Source organism: Salmo salar, chromosome ssa05 (genome assembly GCF_905237065.1).
Source record: "Salmo salar chromosome ssa05, Ssal_v3.1, whole genome shotgun sequence".
In the NCBI taxonomy this organism is placed as follows: domain Eukaryota; kingdom Metazoa; phylum Chordata; class Actinopteri; order Salmoniformes; family Salmonidae; genus Salmo; species Salmo salar.
The window spans coordinates 76,564,225-76,586,831 of record NC_059446.1 but is presented as its reverse complement, the minus strand read 5'-3'; the positions used below and the strand labels follow the sequence as shown (position 1 = coordinate 76,586,831).

The window sequence follows — 22,607 nt, the reverse complement described above, 5'->3', positions numbered from 1 at the left end:
TCGCTGTCTTCACCACTTCCACTCTTTTTGCCAACAGTGTTTGTCACCTCCTTATTCCCTCTCTCCTGTTTGTCTCCTAATGGAGGGGATAGTGAGGGGTCCCTAATGCACACTGATGACCCCTCCACTAACGGTGTGTGTGGGGGTTTGTATGAGAGTGTGGGTGTGGTCCACCCTGACACTGGAGATACTGAGGGGCTGAAACCAGACACCTTGACGGCACTATTCTGATGTCTCTGTGGTGTGTGTGCAGTGTGTGTGGTGTTCTGTTCTACCAGGGGTGTGTGTGTGGTGTTCTGTTCTACCAGGGGTGTGTGTGTGGTGTTCTGTTCTACCAGGGGTGTGTGTGTGGTGTTCTGTTCTACCAGGAGTGTGTGTGTGGTGTTCTGTTCTACCAGGAGTGTGTGTGTGGTGTTCTGTTCTACTAGGGGTGTGTGTGAGAGCAGGCCGTTCCTCTCCCCCCTGGATAATCCACTGAGGGGGGAGGAAAAGGGGGAGGAGAGGGGGGAGACAAAGACAGAGTCTGTGGTGGACTTCCTGTGATTGGCTGCTGTATCCTCTCCATCCCTCTCCAATAGAGACCAGTCTCCTACCGGTGCTGAGAGACGCTTGGTTCTGGTTGAGTCCTTCACATCCCTCTCCAATAGAGACCAGTCTCCTACCGGTGCTGAGAGACGCTTGGTTCTGGTTGAGTCCTTCACATCCTCATCTCTGTTAGTAGCTTTATCAGGTCCAGTAGTCCCATAGAGCTTCTGTATCCGGTCCCAGATACTCTGACCCCTGGAGGATCCAAGAGATCCACAGGCTGGTTTTCTGGTTCCAGACCCAGGACCAGGACTAGACCTCAGCCTGGTGGGGAGGGACTGGCCCCCACTGGCCCTCTCCAGAGATAGAGCCACATACTCTAGACCCACAGGGGACACCCCTTCACCAAGGGAACACCCTGACCCCCCAACGGGGCTCATCACTTCCCCTGGTCCAACTGAGTTAAAGGCCTTCACCCTGGACAACACATTACTCTCTCCTGCCCCCCTACTCTCCAAACTCTCTGCTCGTTTAAGTGTGGACCCCCCTAGGTTCCCAGAAAACCTCAGCAGACCAGTCCTGAGCCCTTCGCCAGGGCTAGCCCCCCTTCCTCTCCAGTCTAAACTCTTACTCCTTTTGGGCAGGTTTAGCCTTCTCCACTCTGTCCTGCCCCGGTCTCCAGCCAACTTCCCTGCATTGCCACAGTTTCCTCCCCTGTCACTGCCATCCTCTGGGATCACGTCCCTCACACCACCATTCTGGCTCAACTGTCCGGTGGCCATTGTGGAGCCTGTTGTGTATTTCCCCTCACTGGGGAATGGGTCCAGTGCGAGTTGAATTATTCCAAATGTAGTATGTAGTAAAAGGTAACAGTTTAATAATCCCAATAATCCTTTTTGCAGAGTTTAACCACTGGTCCAAATCATCACAGAAGCCTTCGACAGCAGCACAGGCCTGGTAGGAAAGGTGTTTGTCTGCCCCAGCAGTGGTTCAACTGCAATCTTCTCATGTTTGGGGCTCCAGATATCAACAGACACTCACTTGTATATCCACAGGTTTGAGATTCCATCCATGAAGATTCTCTGCATTTCTGTCTCCCACACACTCAGAGATGATTGTTAGTTCTACTTCCCTCCCTCTCTGTCCCTTCCTCTCTGTGTCTCTGTGGTGTCGGCTCCACTGGTCAAACAGAGGTCCTCAGCAGTGACGTTTTCCTGGGTGAGCGGTCACACACAAGCCTCACAACACTGCAAACATAAAGAAATATATCATATGTTATCTTATGTTATATTTACATATGAAAAACATTGCATATTTTTACTGAGAAAATTCCATCTTTGAAATGAAATGGGTAGCATGCTGAGGTAACGGTATTCTGGACAGTATGGTCAAATGTAGAGAGAGAGAGAGAGAGAGAGAGAGAGAGAGAGAGAGAGAGAGAGAGAGAGAGAGAGAGAGAGAGAGAGAGAGAGAGAGAGAGAGAGAGAGAGAGAGAGAGAGAGAGAGAGAGAGAGAGAGAGAGAGAGAGAGAGAGAGAGAGAGAGAGAGAGAGAGAGAGAGAGAGAGAGAGAGAGAGAGAGAGAGAGAGAGAGAGAGAGAGAGAGAGAGAGAGAGAGAGAGAGAGAGAGAGAGAGAGAGAGAGAGAGAGAGAGAGAGAGAGAGAGAGAGAGAGAGAGAGAGAGAGAGAGAGAGAGAGAGAGAGAGAGAGAGAGAGAGAGAGAGAGAGAGATATATATATATAGATATATATAGATATATATAATATAAATGGGTATGTCCTAACAGCTGTTTACACTAGAAACACGTCCTGGGTCGACTGGCGACAACCTAAAACCAATCAGACAACAATCCACTAGGAAACAATGTATTACACAGATACAGCCTAATCTCTCTCTTTCTCTGTCTCTCTCGCATATGCATGCACTCTCTTGTCAAATAAAACAATCAAAACACAGACAGAGATTCAAAGTGCTCCACAAAGGGCTCAGTCAAACAGAGTTGAATGTGATCAGATAAGATTGTAACAGAAGCGGAACTGAGTGAAACTGCTTTCCATGCAGTTTGTATGGGCACTGCTTTCAGATGGAGCTACTGATATCTACACTGTCACTACCGTAGGGTACTGTTGACCTGCTGTTAGAACAATAGCATGGTGATGGACTTCTATACCAAGCCACTCAGTATATGGGGGCCCGTGTGGGAATCAGACCCTCAACTCTGGTGTTGCAATCAGCATGTTCCAACCTAATACAACAAGTGTAGACCTTACCGTGAAATGCTTACTTACAAGCCCTTAACTAACAGTGCAGTTCAAGAAGAGTTAAGAAAATATTTACCAAATAAACTAAAGTAAAAAAAAAAATTATAACGAGGCTATATACAGGGGTTACCGAGTCAGTGTGCAGGGGTACAGGTTAGAGGTCATTTGTACATGTAGGTAGGGGTAAAGTGACTATTCATAGATAATAAACAGCGAGTAGCAGCAGTGTACAAAACAAATGGAGGGGGGTCAATGTAATAGTCCGGTGGCCATTTGATTGGTACCGCTTGCCGTGCGATAGTAGAGAAAACAGTCTATGACTTGGGTGACTGGAGTCTCTGACAATTTTATGGGCTTTCCTCTGACACCGCCTATTATCTATTATATACAGTAGATCCTGGATTGCAGGAAGCTTGGCCCCAGTTACGTACTGGGCCGTACGCACTAAGCTCTGTAGCATCTTACGGTCAGATGCCAAGCAGTTGCCATACTAGGCAGTGATGCAACCGGTCAGGATGCTCTCGATGGTGCAGCTGTAGAACTATTTGAGGATCTGGGGACCCATGACAAATATTTTCAGTCTCCTGAGGGGGAAAAGGTTTTGCCGTGCCCTCTTCAAAACTGTCTTGGTGTGTTTTGACCATGATAGATCGTTGGTGATGTGGACACCAAGAAACTTGAAACTCTCAACCCGCTCCACTACAGCCCCGTTGATGTTAATGGGGCCTGTTCGGCCGCCTTTTCCTGTAGTCCACGATCATCTCCTTTGTCTTGCTCACACTGAGGGAAAGGTTGTTGTCCTAGCACCGCACTGCCAGTTCTCTGACCTCCTCCCTTTAGGCTGTCTCATCATTGTCGGTGATCAGGCCTACCACTGTTGTGTCGTCAGCAAACTTAATGATGGTTATGGAGTCGTGTTTGGCCACGCAGTCGTGGGTGAACAGGAGGAGACTAAGTACACACCCCTGAGGGGCCCCAGTGTTGAGAATCAGCGTGGCAGACGTGTTGTTGCCTACCCTTACCACCTGGGAGGGAGGTGTTAAGTTGCAGAGGGAGGTGTTAAGTCCCAGGGTCCTGAGCTTCGTGGGCACTATGGTGTTGAACACTGAGCTGTAGTCAATGAACAGCATTCTCACATAGGTGTTCCTTTTGTCCAGGTGGGAAAGGACAGTGTGGAGTGTGATTGAGATTGCATCATCTGTGGATCTGTTGGGGCGGTATGCGAATTGAAGTGGGTCTAGGGTATCCGGGAGGATGCTGTTGATGTGAGTCAAGATCAGCCTTTCAAAGCACTTCATGGCTACCGACGTGAGTGCTACGGGGCAGTAATCATTTATGCGGGTTACCTTCGCTTCCTTGGGCACAGGGACTATGGTGGTCTGCTTGAAACATGTAGGTATTACAGACTCAGTCAGGGAGAAGTTGAAAATGTCAGTGAAGACACTTGCCAGTTGGTCCGCTCATGCTTTGAGTACACATCCTGGTAATCCATCTGGCCCCACAGCTTTGTGAATGTTGACCGGTTTAAGGTCTTGCTCACGTCGGCTACCGAGAGCGTTATCACACAGTCATCTAGAACAGCTGGTGCTCTTGTACATGGTTCAATGTTGCTTGCCTCGAAGCGAGCATAAAAGGCATTTAGCTCGTCTGGTAGGCTCGCGTCACTGGACAGCTCGCATCTGGATTTCCCTTTGTAGTCCGTAATAGTTTTCAAGCCTTGCCTCATCCGACGAGCATCAGAGCCGGTGTAGTAGGACTCAATATAAATCCTGTATTGATGCTTTGCTTGTTTGATGGTTCGTTTTAGGGCATAGCCAGATTTCTTATAGGCATCCGGATTAGTGTCCCGCTTCTTGAAAGCGGCAGCTCTAGCCTTTAGCTCAATGCGGATGTTGCCTGTAATCCATGGTTGGATATGTACGTACGGTCAATGTGGGGACGACGTCGTTGATGCACTTATTGATGAAGCCGATGACTGAGGTGGTATACTCCTCAATGCCATTGAATGAATCCCGGAACATATTCCAGTATGTGCTAGCAAAACAGTCCTGTAGCGTAGCATCCCCGTCATCTGACCACTTCCGTATTGAGTGAGTCACTGGTACTTCCTGCTTTAGTTTTTGCTTGTAAGCAGGAATCAGGAGGATAGAATTATGGACATATTTGCCAAATGCAGGGCGGGGGAGAGCCTTGTATGCATCTCTGTGTGTGGAGTAAAGGTGGTCTAGAGGTTTTTTCCTCTGGTTACACATGTGACATGCTGGTAAAAAGTTGGTCAAACTGATTTAAGTTTGCCTGCATTAAAGTTCCCGGCCACTAGGAGCGCCGCTTCTGGGTGAGCATTTTCTTGTTTGCTTATGGCCTTATAGAGTTGGTTGAGTGCGGTGGTAAATAGACAGCTACGAATAATATAGATGAGAACTCTCTTGGTAGATAGTGTGGTCTACAGCTTATCATAAGGTACTCTACCTCAGGTGAGCAATACCTCAAGACTTCTTTAATATTAGACATCGCGCACCAGTTGTTATTGACAAAAAGACACACACCCCCACCCCTCGTCTTACCAGACATCGCTTCTCTGTTCTGCCGGTGCATTGAAAATCCCTCCAGCTCTATATTATCTGTGTCGTCGTTCAGCCACAACTCGGTGAAACACAAGATATTACAGTTCTTAATGTCCCGTTGGTAGGATAATCGTAATTGTAGGTCATCAATTTTATTTTCCAATGATTGCATGTTAGCAAGTAGAACTGATGGCAGTGGAAGTTAACTCGCTTGCCTACGGATTCTCAAAAGGCAGCCTGATCTGCGTCCTCTTACGTCTTTTCTTCACGCAAATGAAGGGCATCTGGGCATGTTAGAACAACACACTCTCCTGTCTGTACAACATACTCTCCTGTCTGTACAACACACTCTCCTGTCTGTACAACACACTCTCCTGTCTGTACAACACACTCTCCTGTCTGTACAACACACTCTCCTGTCTGTACAACACACTCTCCTGTCTGTACAACACACTCTCCTGTCTGTACAACACACTCTCCTGTCTGTACAACACAGTCTCCTGTCTGTACAACATACTCTCAGCACAAGACACTCTACTCTCAGCACAAGACACTCTACTCTCAGCACAAGACACTCTACTCTCAGCACAAGACACTCTACTCTCAGCACAAGACACTCTCCTGCCAGCACAAGACACTCTCCTGCCAGCACAAGATAACCTACTCTCCTGCCAGCACAAGATACTCTACTGTCAGTACAAGTTACTCTACTGTCAGTACAAGATACTATACTCAGTAAACTCTTAGAAAAGGGGTTCTTCAGCTGTCCCAATAGGATAACACTTTTTTGTTCCAGGTAGACCGTTTTTGGTTCCAGGTATAAACCTTTTGTAGAACCCTCTGTAGAAAGGGTTACAGAGGGTTCTACATGGAACCCAAAAGTGTTCTACCTGGAACCAAAAGGGTTCTAACTGGAACCAAAAAAGGTTATCCAAAGGGGTTTCCTATGTGGACAACCCTTTTTGGTTGTAGATGGCACCTTTTTATTCTACTCAGTGCAAGATACTTTACTCAGTGCAAGATACTTTACTCAGTGCAAGATACTTTACTCAGTGCAAGATACTTTACTCAGTGCAAGATACTTTACTCAGTGCAAGATACTCTACTCAGTACAACATACTCTACTCAGTACAAGATATCTTACTCACTATCTACTACAGTACTCACAACCAGTGAAAGTTTGAGTGAAGCATCGCTTCAGTTATGGGTTCTTGACTTGTTATCCAGTCATTCACCTACGGATTGACATATAACCTCCCACTGTCAAATATTTAATTTTATGCAAAGCTAACTGTCGAATGAGTGCAGACTGCTGTCATATCCGTGAACAGAATAACTGTCACCATCCCAGCCAAAAGTAAACAGATGAAAACATCACAGTACAACTAAGCTACATGATATATCATTATACACTGCTCAAAAAAATAAAGGGAACACTTAAACAACACAATGTAACTCCAAGTCAATCACACTTCTGTGAAATCAAACTGTCCACTTAGGAAGCAACACTGATTGACAATAAATTTCACATGCTGTTGTGCAAATGGAATAGACAACAGGTGGAAATTATAGGCAATAAGCAAGACACCCCCAATAAAGGAGTGGTTCTGCAGGTGGAGACCACAGACCACTTCTCAGTTCCTATGCTTCCTGGCTGATGTTTTGGTCACTTTTGAATGCTGGCGGTGCTTTCACTCTAGTGGTAGCATGAGACGGAGTCTACAACCCACACAAGTGGCTCAGGTAGTGCAGCTCATCCAGGATGGCACATCAATGCGAGCTGTGGCAAGAAGGTTTGCTGCGTCTGTCAGCGTAGTGTCCAGAGCATGGAGGCGCTACCAGGAGACAGGCCAGTACATCAGGAGACGTGGAGGAGGCCGTAGGAGGGCAACAACCCAGCAGCAGGACCGCTACCTCCGCCTTTGTGCAAGGAGGAGCAGGAGGAGCACTGCCAGAGCCCTGCAAAATGACCTCCAGCAGGCCACATGTGCATGTGTCTGCTCAAAAGGTCAGAAACAGACTCCATGAGGGTGGTATGAGGGCCCGACGTCCACAGGTGGGGGTTGTGCTTACAGCCAAACACCGTGCAGGATGTTTGGCATTTGCCAGAGAACACCAAGATTGGCAAATTCGCCACTGGCGCCCTGTGCTCTTCACAGATGAAAGCAGGTTCACACTGAGCACGTGACAGACGTGATGGAGTCTGGAGACGCCGTGGAGAACGTTCTGCTGCCTGCAACATCCTCCAGCATGACCGGTTTGGCGGTGGGTCAGTCATGGTGTGGGGTGGCATTTCTTTGGGGGGCCGCACAGCCCTCCATGTGCTCGCCAGAGGTAGCCTGACTGCCATTAGGTACCGAGATGAGATCCTCAGACCCCTTGTGAGACCATATGCTGGTGCGGTTGGCCCTGGGTTCCTCCTAATGCAAGACAATGCTAGACCTCATGTGGCTGGAGTGTGTCAGCAGTTCCTGCGAGAGGAAGGCATTGATGCTATGGACTGGCCCGCCCGTTCCCCAGACCTGAATCCAATTGAGCACATCCGGGACATCATGTCTCGCTCCATCCACCAACGCCACGTTGCACCACAGACTGTCCAGGAGTTGGCGGATCCCTCAGGAGACCATCCGCCACCTCATCAGGAGCATGCCCAGGCATTGTAGGGAGGTCATACAGGCATGTGGAGGCCACACACACTACTGAGCCTCATTTTGACTTGTTTTAAGGACATTACATCAAAGTTGGATCAGCCTGTAGTGTGGTTTTCCACTTTAATTTTGAGTGTGACTCCAAATACAGACCTCCATGGGTTGATAAATTGGATTTCCATTGATTATTTTTGTGTGATTTTGTTGTCAGCACATTCAACTATGTAAAGAAAAAAGTATTTAATAAGATTATTTCTTTCAATCAGATCTAGGATGTGTTGTTTAAGTGTTCCCTTTATTTTTTTGAGCAGTGTATAAGAAAGTTTGAAGATCCCAAAAATGAATAAATAACACCTATCAACAAGAAGACTAAATCCATGAGCGTGTATTAATTCCATATGGATGGTAATGTGTGTTTTTCTATGTGTGTACCAGTTCTTTTTTGACTCAGGTAAGTCCCAGTGTCCGTTTACAGAAACACCTGTTCTCCCAGCTCTCAAAGCCTCCCACCTGCGTATCCGTTGGCAACAACATGGCCCCATTCACTCTAAAGCCAAATTAAACAAAGACACAGAAACACACCTTACCTTCAGAGAAACTTAGGAGTCCAAGCTGATCCAATCAGAAGCTGTGTTTTGGGGTAGTAGTGGGAGAGAGTACTGTTACCATCATCCTCATCCTCCTCCTCCCAGCTCCCTCTCCCAGCTCTCTCTCTCTGTGTGTGCGTTCTCTGTCATCTTTGCATTATGTATCTATACAGTAACACAAACCTACCCCACTGGTTTACCCCCCTCTCTCTCTCTCTCCTCCCTCTTCCATTGTTACTCCCTCCTTCCTTCTTGCTCACAGGACGGCATTCCAGACTCGCTCAGTGTGTCACCTTCTGACCACGCACACACACACGCACTTATACTGTATGTACACATGCATATGTATCATCCCCTTCCACACACACATACAGTACAAACACATGCTGCCATTTTGTATTGATCAGTTGACCCTGAAGTCGTCAGTAGATTTACAACTACACTACATGAGATGTGACGCTGTACAACACACACACACACACACACACACATCAAAATCAATCTCTCTGTGTCCTACTGTGACATCACCACAGCCAGAGGAAGAAGGGACAGGGTTCTGATAATGATGTGAAACTGAGAGAAGAAAAGAGAGAAGGAGAGAGGGAAAGGGAGAGAGCGAGAGAGAGCCTAACCCTTCTCAGCCCACCCTAGGTAACCTTTCCAGGTGAAACAACATGGGATGTATAACTCTAACTGTACAGAGTGAGAATGTTAGATTACATGAGCGGAGACCAAGCTGAGTCGGGTTACCTGTGTAATGGGGAATCAACAAAGGCTTGCATTAGGAGACCTCCACACAGCTCATATGAGCCTATAATTTCAACACTCCTTTTCCCCAGGGGAGTTCCTTTTTGGAGATGTCTAAAAGATAGGTAAGACAGAGGGAGTCTTGGGGCAACGTGAGGGTTGGCCAGTTCAGGGCTCTGACTGAGATAAATAACATCAACTTATCAATAGCACAGGTCAATAGGTCTAAAGGTACTCCCACATATTGATTATATATCTGTCAGTGTGTTCAGTGTCATGTTGATGCCCTGGAACAGAGCAGATCTAGACAAGACAATATTTGCATTATAAGAAATATTTGAAAAGGTTGAAAATGACTTTAAAATTAGGGTTAAAAACATTTACCTCAGACTTGTAGCTGTTCCGCTCTGCCGTCTGAAGCGTGAGCTGAGAGACTTCCTTCCTGAGGGAACAAAGAAGCATCACACCACCGGTAGAGACATCAGTATCACACTTTCATTTACATATACAGTGTGCTGTGTCCCTAACAGTATCCTTTCCTTGTCTCCTTTCCTTTATGACCACTGTCTCGTTAGCAGTATTCCTCCTTCATGACCACTGTCTCGTTAGCAGTATTCCTCCTTCATGACCGCTGTCTCGTTAGCAGTATTCCTCCTTCATGACCGCTGTCTCGTTAGCAGTATTCCTCCTTCATGACCGCTGTCTCGTTAGCAGTATTCCTCCTTCATGACCGCTGTCTCGTTAGCAGTATTCCTCCTTCATGACCACTGTCTCGTTAGCAGTATTCCTCATTCATGACCATTGTCTCGTTAGCAGTATTCCTCCTTCATGACCACTGTCTCGTTAGCAGTATTCCTCTGTTTCCTCTAGATGTTTCAGACTGCCAAGGCTGTGAAGGCAGCATGGTTTATTCTCAGTAGCAGAATGTGGTCTGAGAGGGCAGCTGAACAACCACACCGGTTTATACTGCATGGGAATATAAACAGACACAAACAGAGGCAGGCGGGCGAGCAGACATTGACTCAATCAGTCACTGTCTTACTCAGGCACTGTCTCACTCACTCATTCATTCACTCAGTCACTGTCTTATTCAGTCACTGTCTTACTCAGTCACTGTCTTATTCAGTCACGCGCTCGCTCACTCACTCACTAGTATGTTCAGGAGACATAAGATTTGGCATGAGTCCTCAGATCCTCAAAAAGTTCTACAGCTGCGCCATCGAGAGGATCCTGACTAGTTGCATCACCGCTTGGTATGGCAACTGCTCGGCATCCAACCGCAAGGCGCTACAGAGGGTAGTGCTTACGGTCTAGTACATCACTGTAGATAATCTTTCTGCCATCCAGCAGTAGGCTCCCAAGTGGCGCAGCGGTCTAAGGCACTGCATCTCAGTGCTAGAGGCGTCACTACAGACCCTGGTTCGATCTCGGGCTATATCACAACCGGCCGTGATCGGGAGTCCCATAGGGCGCACAATTGGCCCAGCGTCGTCCAGGTTAGGGGAGGGTTTGGCCAGGGTAGGCCGTCATTGTGAAATAAGAATTTGTTCTTAACTGACTTGCCTAGTTAAAAATATATATATACCAGGCGGTGTAGGAGGAAGACCCTAAAAACTGTCAAAGACTCCAACCACCAAAGTCATAGACTGTTCTCTCTGCTACCGCATGGCAAGCTGTACTGGAGTGTCAAAGTCCAAAAGTCTCCTTAATAACAGCTTCTACCCCCAAGCCATAAGGCTGCTAAACAGTAAATCAAATGGCTACCCAGACTATTTTCATTGACCCCCTTTTTTAGACTGCTGCTTGCTGTTTAGTATCTATGCATAGTCACTTTACCCCTACCTACAGTCATGTCCAAAAGTTTAGAGAATGACACAAATATGAATTTTCAAAGTTTTCTGCTTCAGTATCTTTAGAAATTTGTCAGATGTTACTATGGAATACTGAAGTATAATTACAAGCATTTCATAAGTGTCAAAGGATTTTATTGACCATTACATGAAGTTGATGCAAAGAGTCAATATTTGCAGTGTTGACCCTTCTTTTCCAAGACCTCTGCAATCCGCCCTGGCATGCTGTCAATTAACTTCTGGGCCACATCCTGACTGATGGCAACCCAATCTTGCATAATCAATGCTTGGAGTTTGTCAGAATTTGTGGGTTTTTGTTTTTCCCCCCGCCTCTTGAGGATTGACCACAAGTTCTCAATTGGATTAAGGTCTGGGGAGTTTCCTGGCCATGGACCCAAAATATCTATGTTTTCTTCCACGAGCCACTTAGTTATCACTTTTGCCTTATGGCAAGGTGCTCCATCATGCTGGAAAAGGCATTGTTCGTCACCAAACTGTTCCTGGATGGTTGGGAGAAGTTGCTCTCGGAGGATGTGTTGGTACTATTCTTTATTCATGGATGTGTTCTTAGGCAAAATTGTGAGTGAGCCCACTCCCTTGGCTGAGAAGCAACCCCACACATGAATGGTCTCAGCATGCTTTAGTGTTGGCATGACACAGGACTGATGGTAGCGCTCACCTTGTCTTCTCCGGACAAGCTTTTTTTCCGGATGCCCCAAACAATCAGAAAGGGGATTCATCAGAGAAAATGACTTTACCCCAGTCCTCAGCAGTCCAATCCCTGTACCTTTTGCAGAATATCAGTCTGTCCCTGATGTTTTTCCTGGAGAGAAGTGGCTTCTTTCCTGCCCTTCTTCACACCAGGCCATCCTCCAAAAGTCTTTGCCTCACTGTGCATGTAGATGCACTCACACCTGCCTGCTGCCATTCCTGAGCCAGCTCTGTACTGGTGGTGCCCCGATCCCGCAGCTGAATCAACTTTAGGAGACGGTCCTGGCGCTTGCTGGACTTTCTTGGGCGCCCTGTTGCTTTCTTCACAACAATTGAACCGCTCTCCTTGAAGTTCTGATGATCTGATAGATGGTTGATTTAGGTGCAATCTTACTGGCAGCAATATCCTTGCCTGTGAAGCACTTTTTGTGCAAAACAATGATGACGGCACGTGTTTCCTTGCAGGTAACCATGATTGACAGAGGAAGAACAATGATTCAAAGCACCACCCTCATTTTGAAGCTTCCAGTCTGTTATTTGAACTCAATCAGCATGACAGAGTGATCTCCAGCCTTGTCCTCGTCAACACTCACACCTGTGTTAATGAGAGAATCACTGACATGATGTCAGCTGGTCCTTTTGTGGCAGGGCTGAAACGCAGTGGAAATGTTTTTGGGGGATTCAGTTCATTTGCATGGCAAAGAGGTACTTTGCAATTAATTGCAATTCATCTGATCACACTTCATAACATTCTGGAGTATATGCAAATTGCCATCATACAAACTGAGGCAGCAGACTTTGTGAAAATTAATATTTGTGTCATTCTCAAAACGTTTGGCCACGACTGTACATGTTACCTCAATTACCTCGACTAACCTGTACCCCCGCACAGTGACTCGGTACTGGCACCCCCTGTATATAGCCTCGTTATTGTTATTTTATTGTGTTACTTTAAAAAATATATATATATAATATATATAGCAAATATTTTCTTACTTATTTAAAAATCTGAATTGTTGGTTAAGGGCTTGAAGGTAAGCATTTCATGGTAAGGTCTACACCTGTTGTATTCGGCACATGTGACAAATAACATTGTAACATTTATGTATAATCTGTAATAAGAAAGTTATGGCCTTCGACCTCTAGATCCAGTACTTACATATGTTTGTGCAATCTGTAGTGAAGCAACAAGTCACAGCCATTACCCCTTACATCCACCAATAACAGATAGTCAGCCAGTAGCAGTCAGCCAGTAGCAGTCAGCCAGTAGCATAACAGAAGCAGGGAAGTGGTTTGGGTTATAGATGACTAGACTGTCACAGTGTACAGACAGATGTCTTGTGGCTGTGTGCAGATACAGTATCAGCCAAATGAGCCAATCTCAAAGTCTCCCCATGCTATCATGGACTATGGAATGGTGACATTAGCCTATATCTATATCATGACTGACCAAAGTCCATGCAATGACAACACATAGGCAAACTTACTTGTCACCTATATATCACAGAAAAACAAAAAAAGAGAAAAATATAATGTTTATGCAGAAACAGTTCAGTTTCAGGAGATGCCAATTAAGATAAATGGTTTGCTTGCTTGACAGTTCAATGTTTGTATAGGCCATTGTATAGGCTAGGCACCATCTCTGTTGACCACTACCCAAAAGCATTAGCTGTAAATGGAATGTTTTGGTGTCAGAGGCCCTGGGTTTTGCTTTGAGAGATTTCCCACCCAGCCAAGCAATAATCAATAGGGGAAACACTGTAGAGTCAGAGAAATCAGATGGGTGCTACACATTGGTAATGGATGAGGCAAGTTTCTGTTTCCACCCATGTACAGCTTTATTAGTGCTATATAAAATGTAAATGAAGATCTCTGCTGGACAGAGTAGCGCTGGTCTGGCTATGTGAGGGAAAGATCCCAATGTTCACATCTGCAACTCCCGACATCTTTTCAGCCTCCCACCGCAGTCTCCTCCAGAAGAATGACTTCTCTGTCTATTGGGACAAATAGGATCGTAAATCATCAACCAACTCGCATTGCCTTCATAGAGAACTGACAGATTCTTAGTATTTCCCGTAGGCTTCAGAGGATAAGATAACCATACCCCTTCACAAAGGCAATATTAGGCCTACTACAGGCCTATCAAATTAGCAGTTGCAAATGACATTAAACAGTTCATGGCACATGAGAAATTTGTAATACTGTTCTTGTTTCTCACCGACTAACTGGTTCGTAGAGAATGGAGACCACTATAGAGGTTGATACTCACTCATTGGAGAGGAGCGCCTGTGTTTCGTGGGGTTTCGAACAGCAGGTGGCGGTGAAGGACCTTTGTAGGCTACGTCATCGAAACCAGAAGGCAGGGAATAGATCACGTGACAATCCCGGATGTCAACAAACGATATCAACAACAGGGAAGTGTCAACGCTTCGTTGTTACAGATTTTACAATGGATTAACCGACATTTGATAATTAATTAATGTTACAGTCACCCGTGTACCTTCTGAAAGGAACTATGAGTGCGTTCTGTTGATTCTACGCTAGTTTAGCTTTTGACGAAGACTTTCAACATGAGGTCCGATTCTCCTCTCTCCAGCGTCAACGTAGTGCTTGTTATGGCCTACGGAAGTCTGGTAAGTCTTTAATGAATGTGTTTTTCCTTAATATAAAGAATGCTTGACAAAACTAGCTAGCTGTTGCGTTTCTCAGGACTCTTGTGTAATGGAATTAGCTTGCTAGCTACAGTATAGAGACAGGCAACACAGCAGAAGTGTCAAACAATGTGTAACAAAAAACAGGTTATATGACAGGCAATGAAGACGAACTGGGCACTTGTACGGAAAGCACACAACACAGTAAAATATAGCTAGCTTTTATTAAAGGGATTATTCACCCAAATTACAAAATGACACATTGGTTTCCTTACCCTGTAAGGTATGACAGCAACCCACGCTTTGGTTTGATTCCCCTTGCTTTGGTTTTGTTTCTAAATGCTGACCTTTTAGCATTTGTGGCACAAACCCCATTCAAGTCATGGGACCGATGTTAGTATTTTTTTGCGCATCACGTCCAAATCATCCGAAAGTATCTCAAATTGATTCCGAAGCTCATCAAAGTCACTTATAGATGATTTGAACATGCTAAATGGGATTTGTGTCACAAATGCATTTGAAAACAGTGCCAGGGAAACTTAACTAAAGCATTGATTGCGGTCATACCATAGACTGCTTACAGGGTATTGACACCAAAATGTCATTTTGTAATTTGGGTGAACTAAGAATGTATCTATTGTGGACAGGGTTTACGTGAGATTTTAGGTTCAAAACGTTTTGCAACGGAATCCGACTAATGAATACCCCCAAGTGGAAGTGCATTCTCCAGAGTGATACCTGCCACTAATCATAACACAAACAATAATTCAAACGGACCAATAAGATGACACTTACAAATCATATGATTACTGTAATTGACATTATGGAGGCACCTCCACCCTGTTACAGTACATGCAAGCCGTGTCAGTGTATGCTGAACAAAAATATAAACGCAACAATTTCAAAGATTTGACTGAGTTAAAGTTCATATATGGAAATCAGTCAATTTAAATACATTCAATAGGCCCTTACCTATGGATTTGACATGACTGGGAATACAAATATACATCTGTTGGTCACAAATACCTTTAAAAAAATGTAGGGGCGTGGATCAGAAAACCAGTCAGTATCTGGTGTGACCACCATTTGCCTCATGCAGAGTGGCACTGTTGAGTGTGGCCTTTGGAATGTTGTCCCACTTCTCTTCAATGGCTGAATGAAGTTGCAGGATATTGGCAGGAACTGAAACACGTTATCGTACACATCGATCCAGAGCATCCAAACATGGTGACATGTCTGGTGAGTATGCAGGCCATGGAAGAACTGGGACATGTTCAGCTTCCAGGATTTGTGTACAGATACTTGCGACATGGGGCCGTGCATTATCATGCTGAAACATGAGGTCATGGTGGTGGATGAATGACACAACAATGGGCCTCAGGATCTTGTCACGATATCGCTGTGCATTCAATATAATGCAATTGTGTTCATTGTACGTGGTTAGAGCGTTGGGCCAGTAACCGAAAGGTTGCTAAATCGAATCCCCGAGCTGACAAGGTAAAAATCTGTCATTCTGCACCTCAACAAGGCAGTTAACCCACTGTTCCTAGGCCGTCATTGTAAATAAGAATTTGTTCTTAACTGACTTGCCTAGTTAAATAAAGGTTAAATAAATAAAATTAAAAAATGATGCCTGCCCATACCATAACCACACTGCCACCATGGGGCAGTCTATTCACAACGTTGACATCAGCAAACCGCTGGCCCACACAACGCCTTACGTCTGCGGTTGTGAGGCTGGTTGGACTTACTGCCAAATTCTCTAAAGCGACGTTGGAAGTGGCTTATGGTACAGAAATTAACATTACATTATCTGGCAACAGCTCTGGTGGACAATCCTGCAGTCAGCATGCCAATTTCACACTCCCTCAACTTGAGACACATGTGGCATTGTGTTGGGCGCAAAGTGGCCTTTTATTGTCCCCAGCACAAGGTGCAACTGTGTAATGATCATGCTGTTTAATTAGCATCTTGATATGCTACATCTGTCAGGTGGATGGATTATATTGGCAAAGGAGAAATGCTCACTAACAGGGTTGTAAACAAATTTGTGCACAATTATTTTTGTGCTTATGGAACATTTCAGGGGTGTTATTTCAGCTCATGAAACATGGGACCAACACTTTACATGTTGCATTTAGATTTTTGTTCAGTGTATATCTTGCCTTGTCAAATTCTATATTATGTCCCCCCCATTCTAGAACATACTCCTCTGGATAGGTTGATGTCTCTTCTAGGACATACTCCTCTGGATAGGTTGATGTCTCTTCTAGGACATACTCCTCTGGATAGGTTGATGTCTCTTCTAGAACATACTCCTCTGGATAGGTTGATGTCTCTTCTAGAACATACTCCTCTGGATAGGTTGATGTCTCTTCTAGAACATACTCCTCTGGATAGGTTGATGTCTCTTCTAGGACATACTCCTCTGGATAGGTTGATGTCTCTTCTAGGACATACTCCTCTGGATAGGTTGATGTCTCTTCTAGGACATACTCCTCTGGATAGGTTGATGTCTCTTCTAGGACATACTCCTCTGGATAGGTTGATGTCTCTTCTAGGACATACTCCTCTGGATAGGTTGATGTCTCTTCTAGGACATACTCCTCTGGATAGGTTGATGTCTCTTCTAGGACATACTCCTCTGGATAGGTTGATGTCTCTTCTAGGACATACTCCTCTGGATAGGTTGATGTCTCTTCTAGGACATACTCCTCTGGATAGGTTGATGTCTCTTCTAGGACATACTCCTCTGGATAGGTTGATGTCTCTTCTAGGACATACTCCTCTGGATAGGTTGATGTCTCTTCTAGGACATACACCTCTGGATAGGTTGATGTCTCTTCTAGGACATACTCCTCTGGATAGGTTGATGTCTCTTCTAGAACATACTCCTCTGGATAGGTTGATGTCTCTTCTAGGACATACTCCTCTGGATAGGTTGATGTCTCTTCTAGGACATACTCCTCTGGATAGGTTGATGTCTCTTCTAGGACATACTCCTCTGGATAGGTTGATGTCTCTTCTAGGACATACTCCTCTGGATAGGTTGATGTCTCTTCTAGGACATACTCCTCTGGATAGGTTGATGTCTCTTCTAGGACATACTCCTCTGGATAGGTTGATGTCTCTAATGTACAGAGGTCTTTGTCTCCAGGTGTTTGTGCTGCTGTTCATCTTTGTGAAGAGGCAGATCATGCGCTTCGCCATGAAGTCTCGTAGAGGACCACATGTACCCTTGGGGCACAACGCTCCAAAGGTAAGACACACACACACTCAGTCTGACTTATTTTTACATGACTTTTCTATACACGTGTTTATTTTCTCTACTTCCTTTGTCCTTTAGGAGCTGAGACAGGAGATAGACTCTCGTCTGTCCAAGGTTCAGGAGATCCGCTTTGAGCCGCGCCTGCTGTCTGAACAGGACGACAGACTACTGAGTGGCGGTGAGAGAACACATATATACACACACCATGCAGATATCTTTTCTACCCATTCTTTAGCTACAGTAGCCTTCTGTGAACTAAAAAAGATGATCAATGTGTGTGTTTTGCAGGTTGCTATGACTACCTGTACAGAATGAGGGCACTAGATGCCATAAGAGACTCTGGTAAGTCCTCTCCTGCCGTTTCACCCTGGCCTGTACATCTCACTGTCATCATCTCAGTCCAACAGCACCCCCTGCTGGGGCATTATGTAGTAACTATGGTATACTTAAGCAATAAGGGCTGTTCTTAAGCACGACGCAACGCGGAGTGCATGGATACAACTCTTAGCCGTGGTATATTGGCCATATACCACAAACCCTGTTGCTATTATAAACTGGTTACCAATGTAATTAGAACAGTAAAAATAAATGTTTTGTCATACCTGTGGTATAACACGGCTTTCAGCCAATCAGCATGCAGGGCTCGAACCACCCAGTTTATAATGCTGCACATCCTCTTCACCTACTGTACTACCTTATGAATCAGTGGCCTTCGACCTCTAGATCCATAACTCCAATTTGATCATAAAACATATTCTCATCTCCTGTCAGATATTCCGTTCAGTGAGTTGGGAGGGACTCCCACAGCTGTGACAGGGAGGAGATTCCGCGCCTGGCTTCTAGATCTGAGGAGTTCCCATTCCCTGTTCCGCAGCAGCCGCAGTTCCCTCATAGACACACTGCTGGAGGGCTACCACAACGCTCGCCACGGCACCGGGGTCAGTGTGTGTGTCTCTTTATTTTATCTGGGGGAGGGGGAGAGAAAGATGCCTGTGTCTCCACATGACATTGTGTCTGCCACTTACTGAGTGGTCTATAGTGTGTGACTCCTGTCTGTCTCTCTGTGTCTGAAGGTGTTTGGAGAAGCAGAGTTTGTCAAATACAAGGAAGCCCTGAACGAACTGGCCTCTGTGTGAGTATAGACACACACTGCCATTTATTTAAGCACTAATGAAGGTTTTTCGTGTTTGACTCGAGTAGTTATTCTTCTCTCACCAGTGTGAAGAGCCACTCCAGCTCCACCAGTCTGGACCAGTATCACCAGTTAGCAGCTAAAGACCTGACCAGTACCCCAGAGCCCACCCCCCCCTCTCCCCCCTCCCAGGTCACATACCTACCGTCAGCTGGGCAACGCACCAAACGACCAAAACACTTCCTGGAACTCAAGAACTTTAAAGACAAGTACAACACCTTGGAAAGCACATTCTGAGAACTACAATCTCCTATGGCATAACATGAGAAACTACAATTCCCTACAGCATACCTTGAGAAACCACAACTTGCTGCCTCTGACAACTGCAACTCCCTACAACCCTGAGAACTTACAACTCCCTAGAAAACAACCTGAAAACTACAACAACTTCTCTGCTACCACTTTAAATCTGCTTTGTTACGAGTACTGGACTCACTTTTCCTTTTCTATTTCCAAAGTAGATAGCCTAGTGGAAAAAAAATCTGTCGTTCTGCCCCTGAACAAGGCAGTTAACCCACTGTTCCTAAGCGTCATTGTAAATAATAATTTGTTCTTTTCTGACTTGACTAGTTAAATAAAAGATAAATTAAGGTAGTGATAAGTAGAGCTCCTGGAGGGGACAGCTCCCGGAGGGGACAGCTCCCGGAGGGGACAGCTCCCGGAGGGGACAGCTCCCGGAGGGGACAGCTCCCGGAGGGGACAGATCCTGGGGTTTGTGGTTGGTGAGTTAGTTTAGTGAGAGACTTGTTAGTGCCAGCGGAGAGAGAAGAGACTTGGTAGGGTTGGTACTTGGTACAGTTGGGAAGACTGGAGCACAGCAGGATTAACAGTAGCATATCACAGCAGTATAGGAATGACAGTAACATTACGCTGCCTTACTAGTCCTGAGGAAAAACACTGCCTACTATCTGTCATGCGTCTCACATAATAAATAGTGCACTAGATTTAAGCTTATTTGACCTTAAACATCATTGTGAACTTTTGCACAGACTTTGCAGGTAGATCATCATGTAGGGCTATGCAAAACAAGATGAGACCAGACAACCTACATGCAGTTTCTATGCAGAATGCATTAATGCAGGGTTTCCCAAACTTGGTCCTGGGGACCCCAAGTGGTGCACGTTTTGGTTTCTGCCCTAGCACTACACAACTAACTCAAATAATCAACTAATCATTTAGCTTTGATTATTTGAATGAGCTGTGTCGTCCTGGGGCAGAACCTGAAATGTACATCTCTTTGATTATTTGAATGAGCTGTGTCGTCCTGGGGCAGAACCTGAAACGTACATCTCTCTGGGTCCCCAGGACTGAGTTTGGGAAACCCTGCATTAATGCACAGTGTTAGAGTAAGACTTGTTTATAGTGTGTTCAGTGCTAACTAAGCTATTGATGGACTAACGTTATAGCAGACCAGCGTTCCTCACAATGGCCCTGGACAGCTACAGTACAGGCTGTGCAGGCTTTTGTTCCCGCCTAGCACTAACACACCTCCAATCAAGATGATGAGTAGAATCCGGTTAGTCACTGTTGAGCTGGAACAACACAGCCTGGAACTCTGCAGGACCAGGACAGAAGAACTATGAATTATTCAAGTATTACTGCTAGACATTTCCAGTATTATTGTCCTGTTGCCAGCACTTGTTTAGGGCAGAGCCATGTATTTACATATATATTGCTCTGGTTTAGGGCGTGTTACAAGGAAAAAAACATGCTACACAGTTTGACTGTTGTCCATTTGCTGCATAAAAATTGTACTTTTTATTGTACAATTCTTTTTTTTTTGCTGAATTTTTTTTTTGTATTCCATTTTTAAAGATAATATGAATGCTTTATTCTAATTAATGAAGTGCCCTTTTTCCTGAATGGATGATTTTAATACAATTAACTTATTACGTGCATGTATGGTTGAATACTAAAACCGTAATATATTCTTGAGGTGTGAGTTGGCTATATAGACTGGGTTCTAGTCCGATATATTCATAATGAGGTGTGAGTTGGCTATATAGACTGGGTTCTAGTCCGATATATTCATAATGAGGTGTGAGTTGGCTATATAGACTGGGTTCTAGTCCGATATATTCATAATGAGGTGTGAGTTGGCTATATAGACTGGGTTCTAGTCCGATATATTCATAATGAGGTGTGAGTTGGCTATATAGACTGGGTTCTAGTCCGATATATTCATAATGAGGTGTGAGTTGGCTATATAGACTGGGTTCTAGTCCGATATATTCATAATGAGGTGTGAGTTGGCTATATAGACTGGGTTCTAGTCCGATATATTCATAATGAGGTGTGAGTTAGCTATATAGACTGGGTTCTAGTCCGATATATTCATAATGAGGTGTGAGTTGGCTATAAAGACTGGGTTCTAGTCCGATATATTCATAATGAGGTGTGAGTTGGCTATATAGACTGGGTTCTAGTCCGATATATTCATAATGAGGTGTGAGTTAGCTATATAGACTGGGTTCTAGTCCGATATATTCATAATGAGGTGTGAGTTGGCTATATAGACTGGGTTCTAGTCCGATATATTCATAATGAGGTGTGAGTTAGCTATATAGACTGGGTTCTAGTCCGATATATTCATAATGAGGTGTGAGTTAGCTATATAGACTGGGTTCTAGTCCGATATATTCATAATGAGGTGTGAGTTGGCTATATAGACTGGGTTCTAGTCCGATATATTCATAATGAGGTGTGAGTTGGCTATAAAGACTGGGTGCCAGTCAGTTTCTGCTTTAACCAATCCCCACTCTCTCTTACAGCAGAAACAGACTGGTATGGTACCCAGGCTCATATGAATCGTCAGTGGAGTTATCTAAAGCACCTACAGATGTGGGACCAGGCTCGAGATTTATGGATTGAGTAATATTGATGTATGATTGTAGCACAATGCTCCTCCAATCAAATGTGAACAGCTTTAGAAGTGTGTTCGAATCTAATGGGTTGTGTGTATGATTGATGTATGATTGGGACCAGAGGAGGCTGGTGAGGAGAGGACGCCTCATAATGGATGGAATTGAATGGTAACAAACACATGAAAAAAATCAAGTGTTTGATTTGTTTAATACCATTCCATTTATTCCGTCCCAGCCATTACTATGGCCTGATAATAGTGCTGAATAGGCTGCTTTATGTTTTAATGGACTCCCCTGATCTATCCTCTGTGCAATTGTAATACATACTGTAGCTGCCATTCCATTAAAGTGGTACCACTGGACCAGAGAGTTTATTGACTGATGATGATATCTTGTGACATTGTTTTTAAAGGACATTTGAGATACAACTCAATTCTAGTGGTGTAGGCTACATTTCTCCCCCAAGAACACAAGTTGCTCATTTCTTTAATAGCCTTCAACTGTAAAAGGGGAACATGCCCAAGTGTAATGGCTTCATGTGCCTTTTCTCCCAGCACTTGTTGGTCTATCTTGTGACTCACCACCAGGGGGCGGACATTCACTATGCATAACCTACAGTGCTGCACAAACTACAGGATATAAACTACAGTAGTGCACTATACAAACTACAGTAGTGCACTATACATGTACTGCACTATACATAAACTACAGTAGTGCACTATACATAAACTACAGTACTG

General features: G+C 44.8%; 1 protein-coding gene across 3 annotated transcripts; it reads left to right on the top strand.

Moving 5' to 3' along the window:
- The first annotated feature begins 14,244 nt into the window (after positions 1-14,244).
- LOC106575396 (protein C1orf43 homolog) lies at positions 14,245-22,229 on the top strand. 3 transcript variants are annotated; one of them, XR_006769988.1, is made up of 8 exons: positions 14,245-14,525; positions 17,701-17,802; positions 17,890-17,989; positions 18,100-18,153; positions 18,583-18,749; positions 18,885-18,943; positions 19,012-20,939; positions 20,991-22,229. XR_006769988.1 is itself a non-coding variant. In XM_045718953.1 (7 exons), exons 1-7 carry the CDS (start codon positions 14,463-14,465, stop codon positions 19,238-19,240), a joined length of 774 nt encoding a protein of 257 aa, XP_045574909.1. In that variant the 5' UTR covers positions 14,245-14,462; the 3' UTR covers positions 19,241-22,229. The 3 variants fall into 3 exon arrangements, 2 of the variants coding, with proteins under 2 accessions (XP_045574909.1, XP_045574910.1); XM_045718953.1 differs by having other exon boundaries at positions 19,012-22,229; XM_045718954.1 differs by having other exon boundaries at positions 14,246-14,525; positions 19,030-22,229.
- Positions 22,230-22,607: the final 378 nt, after the last annotated feature.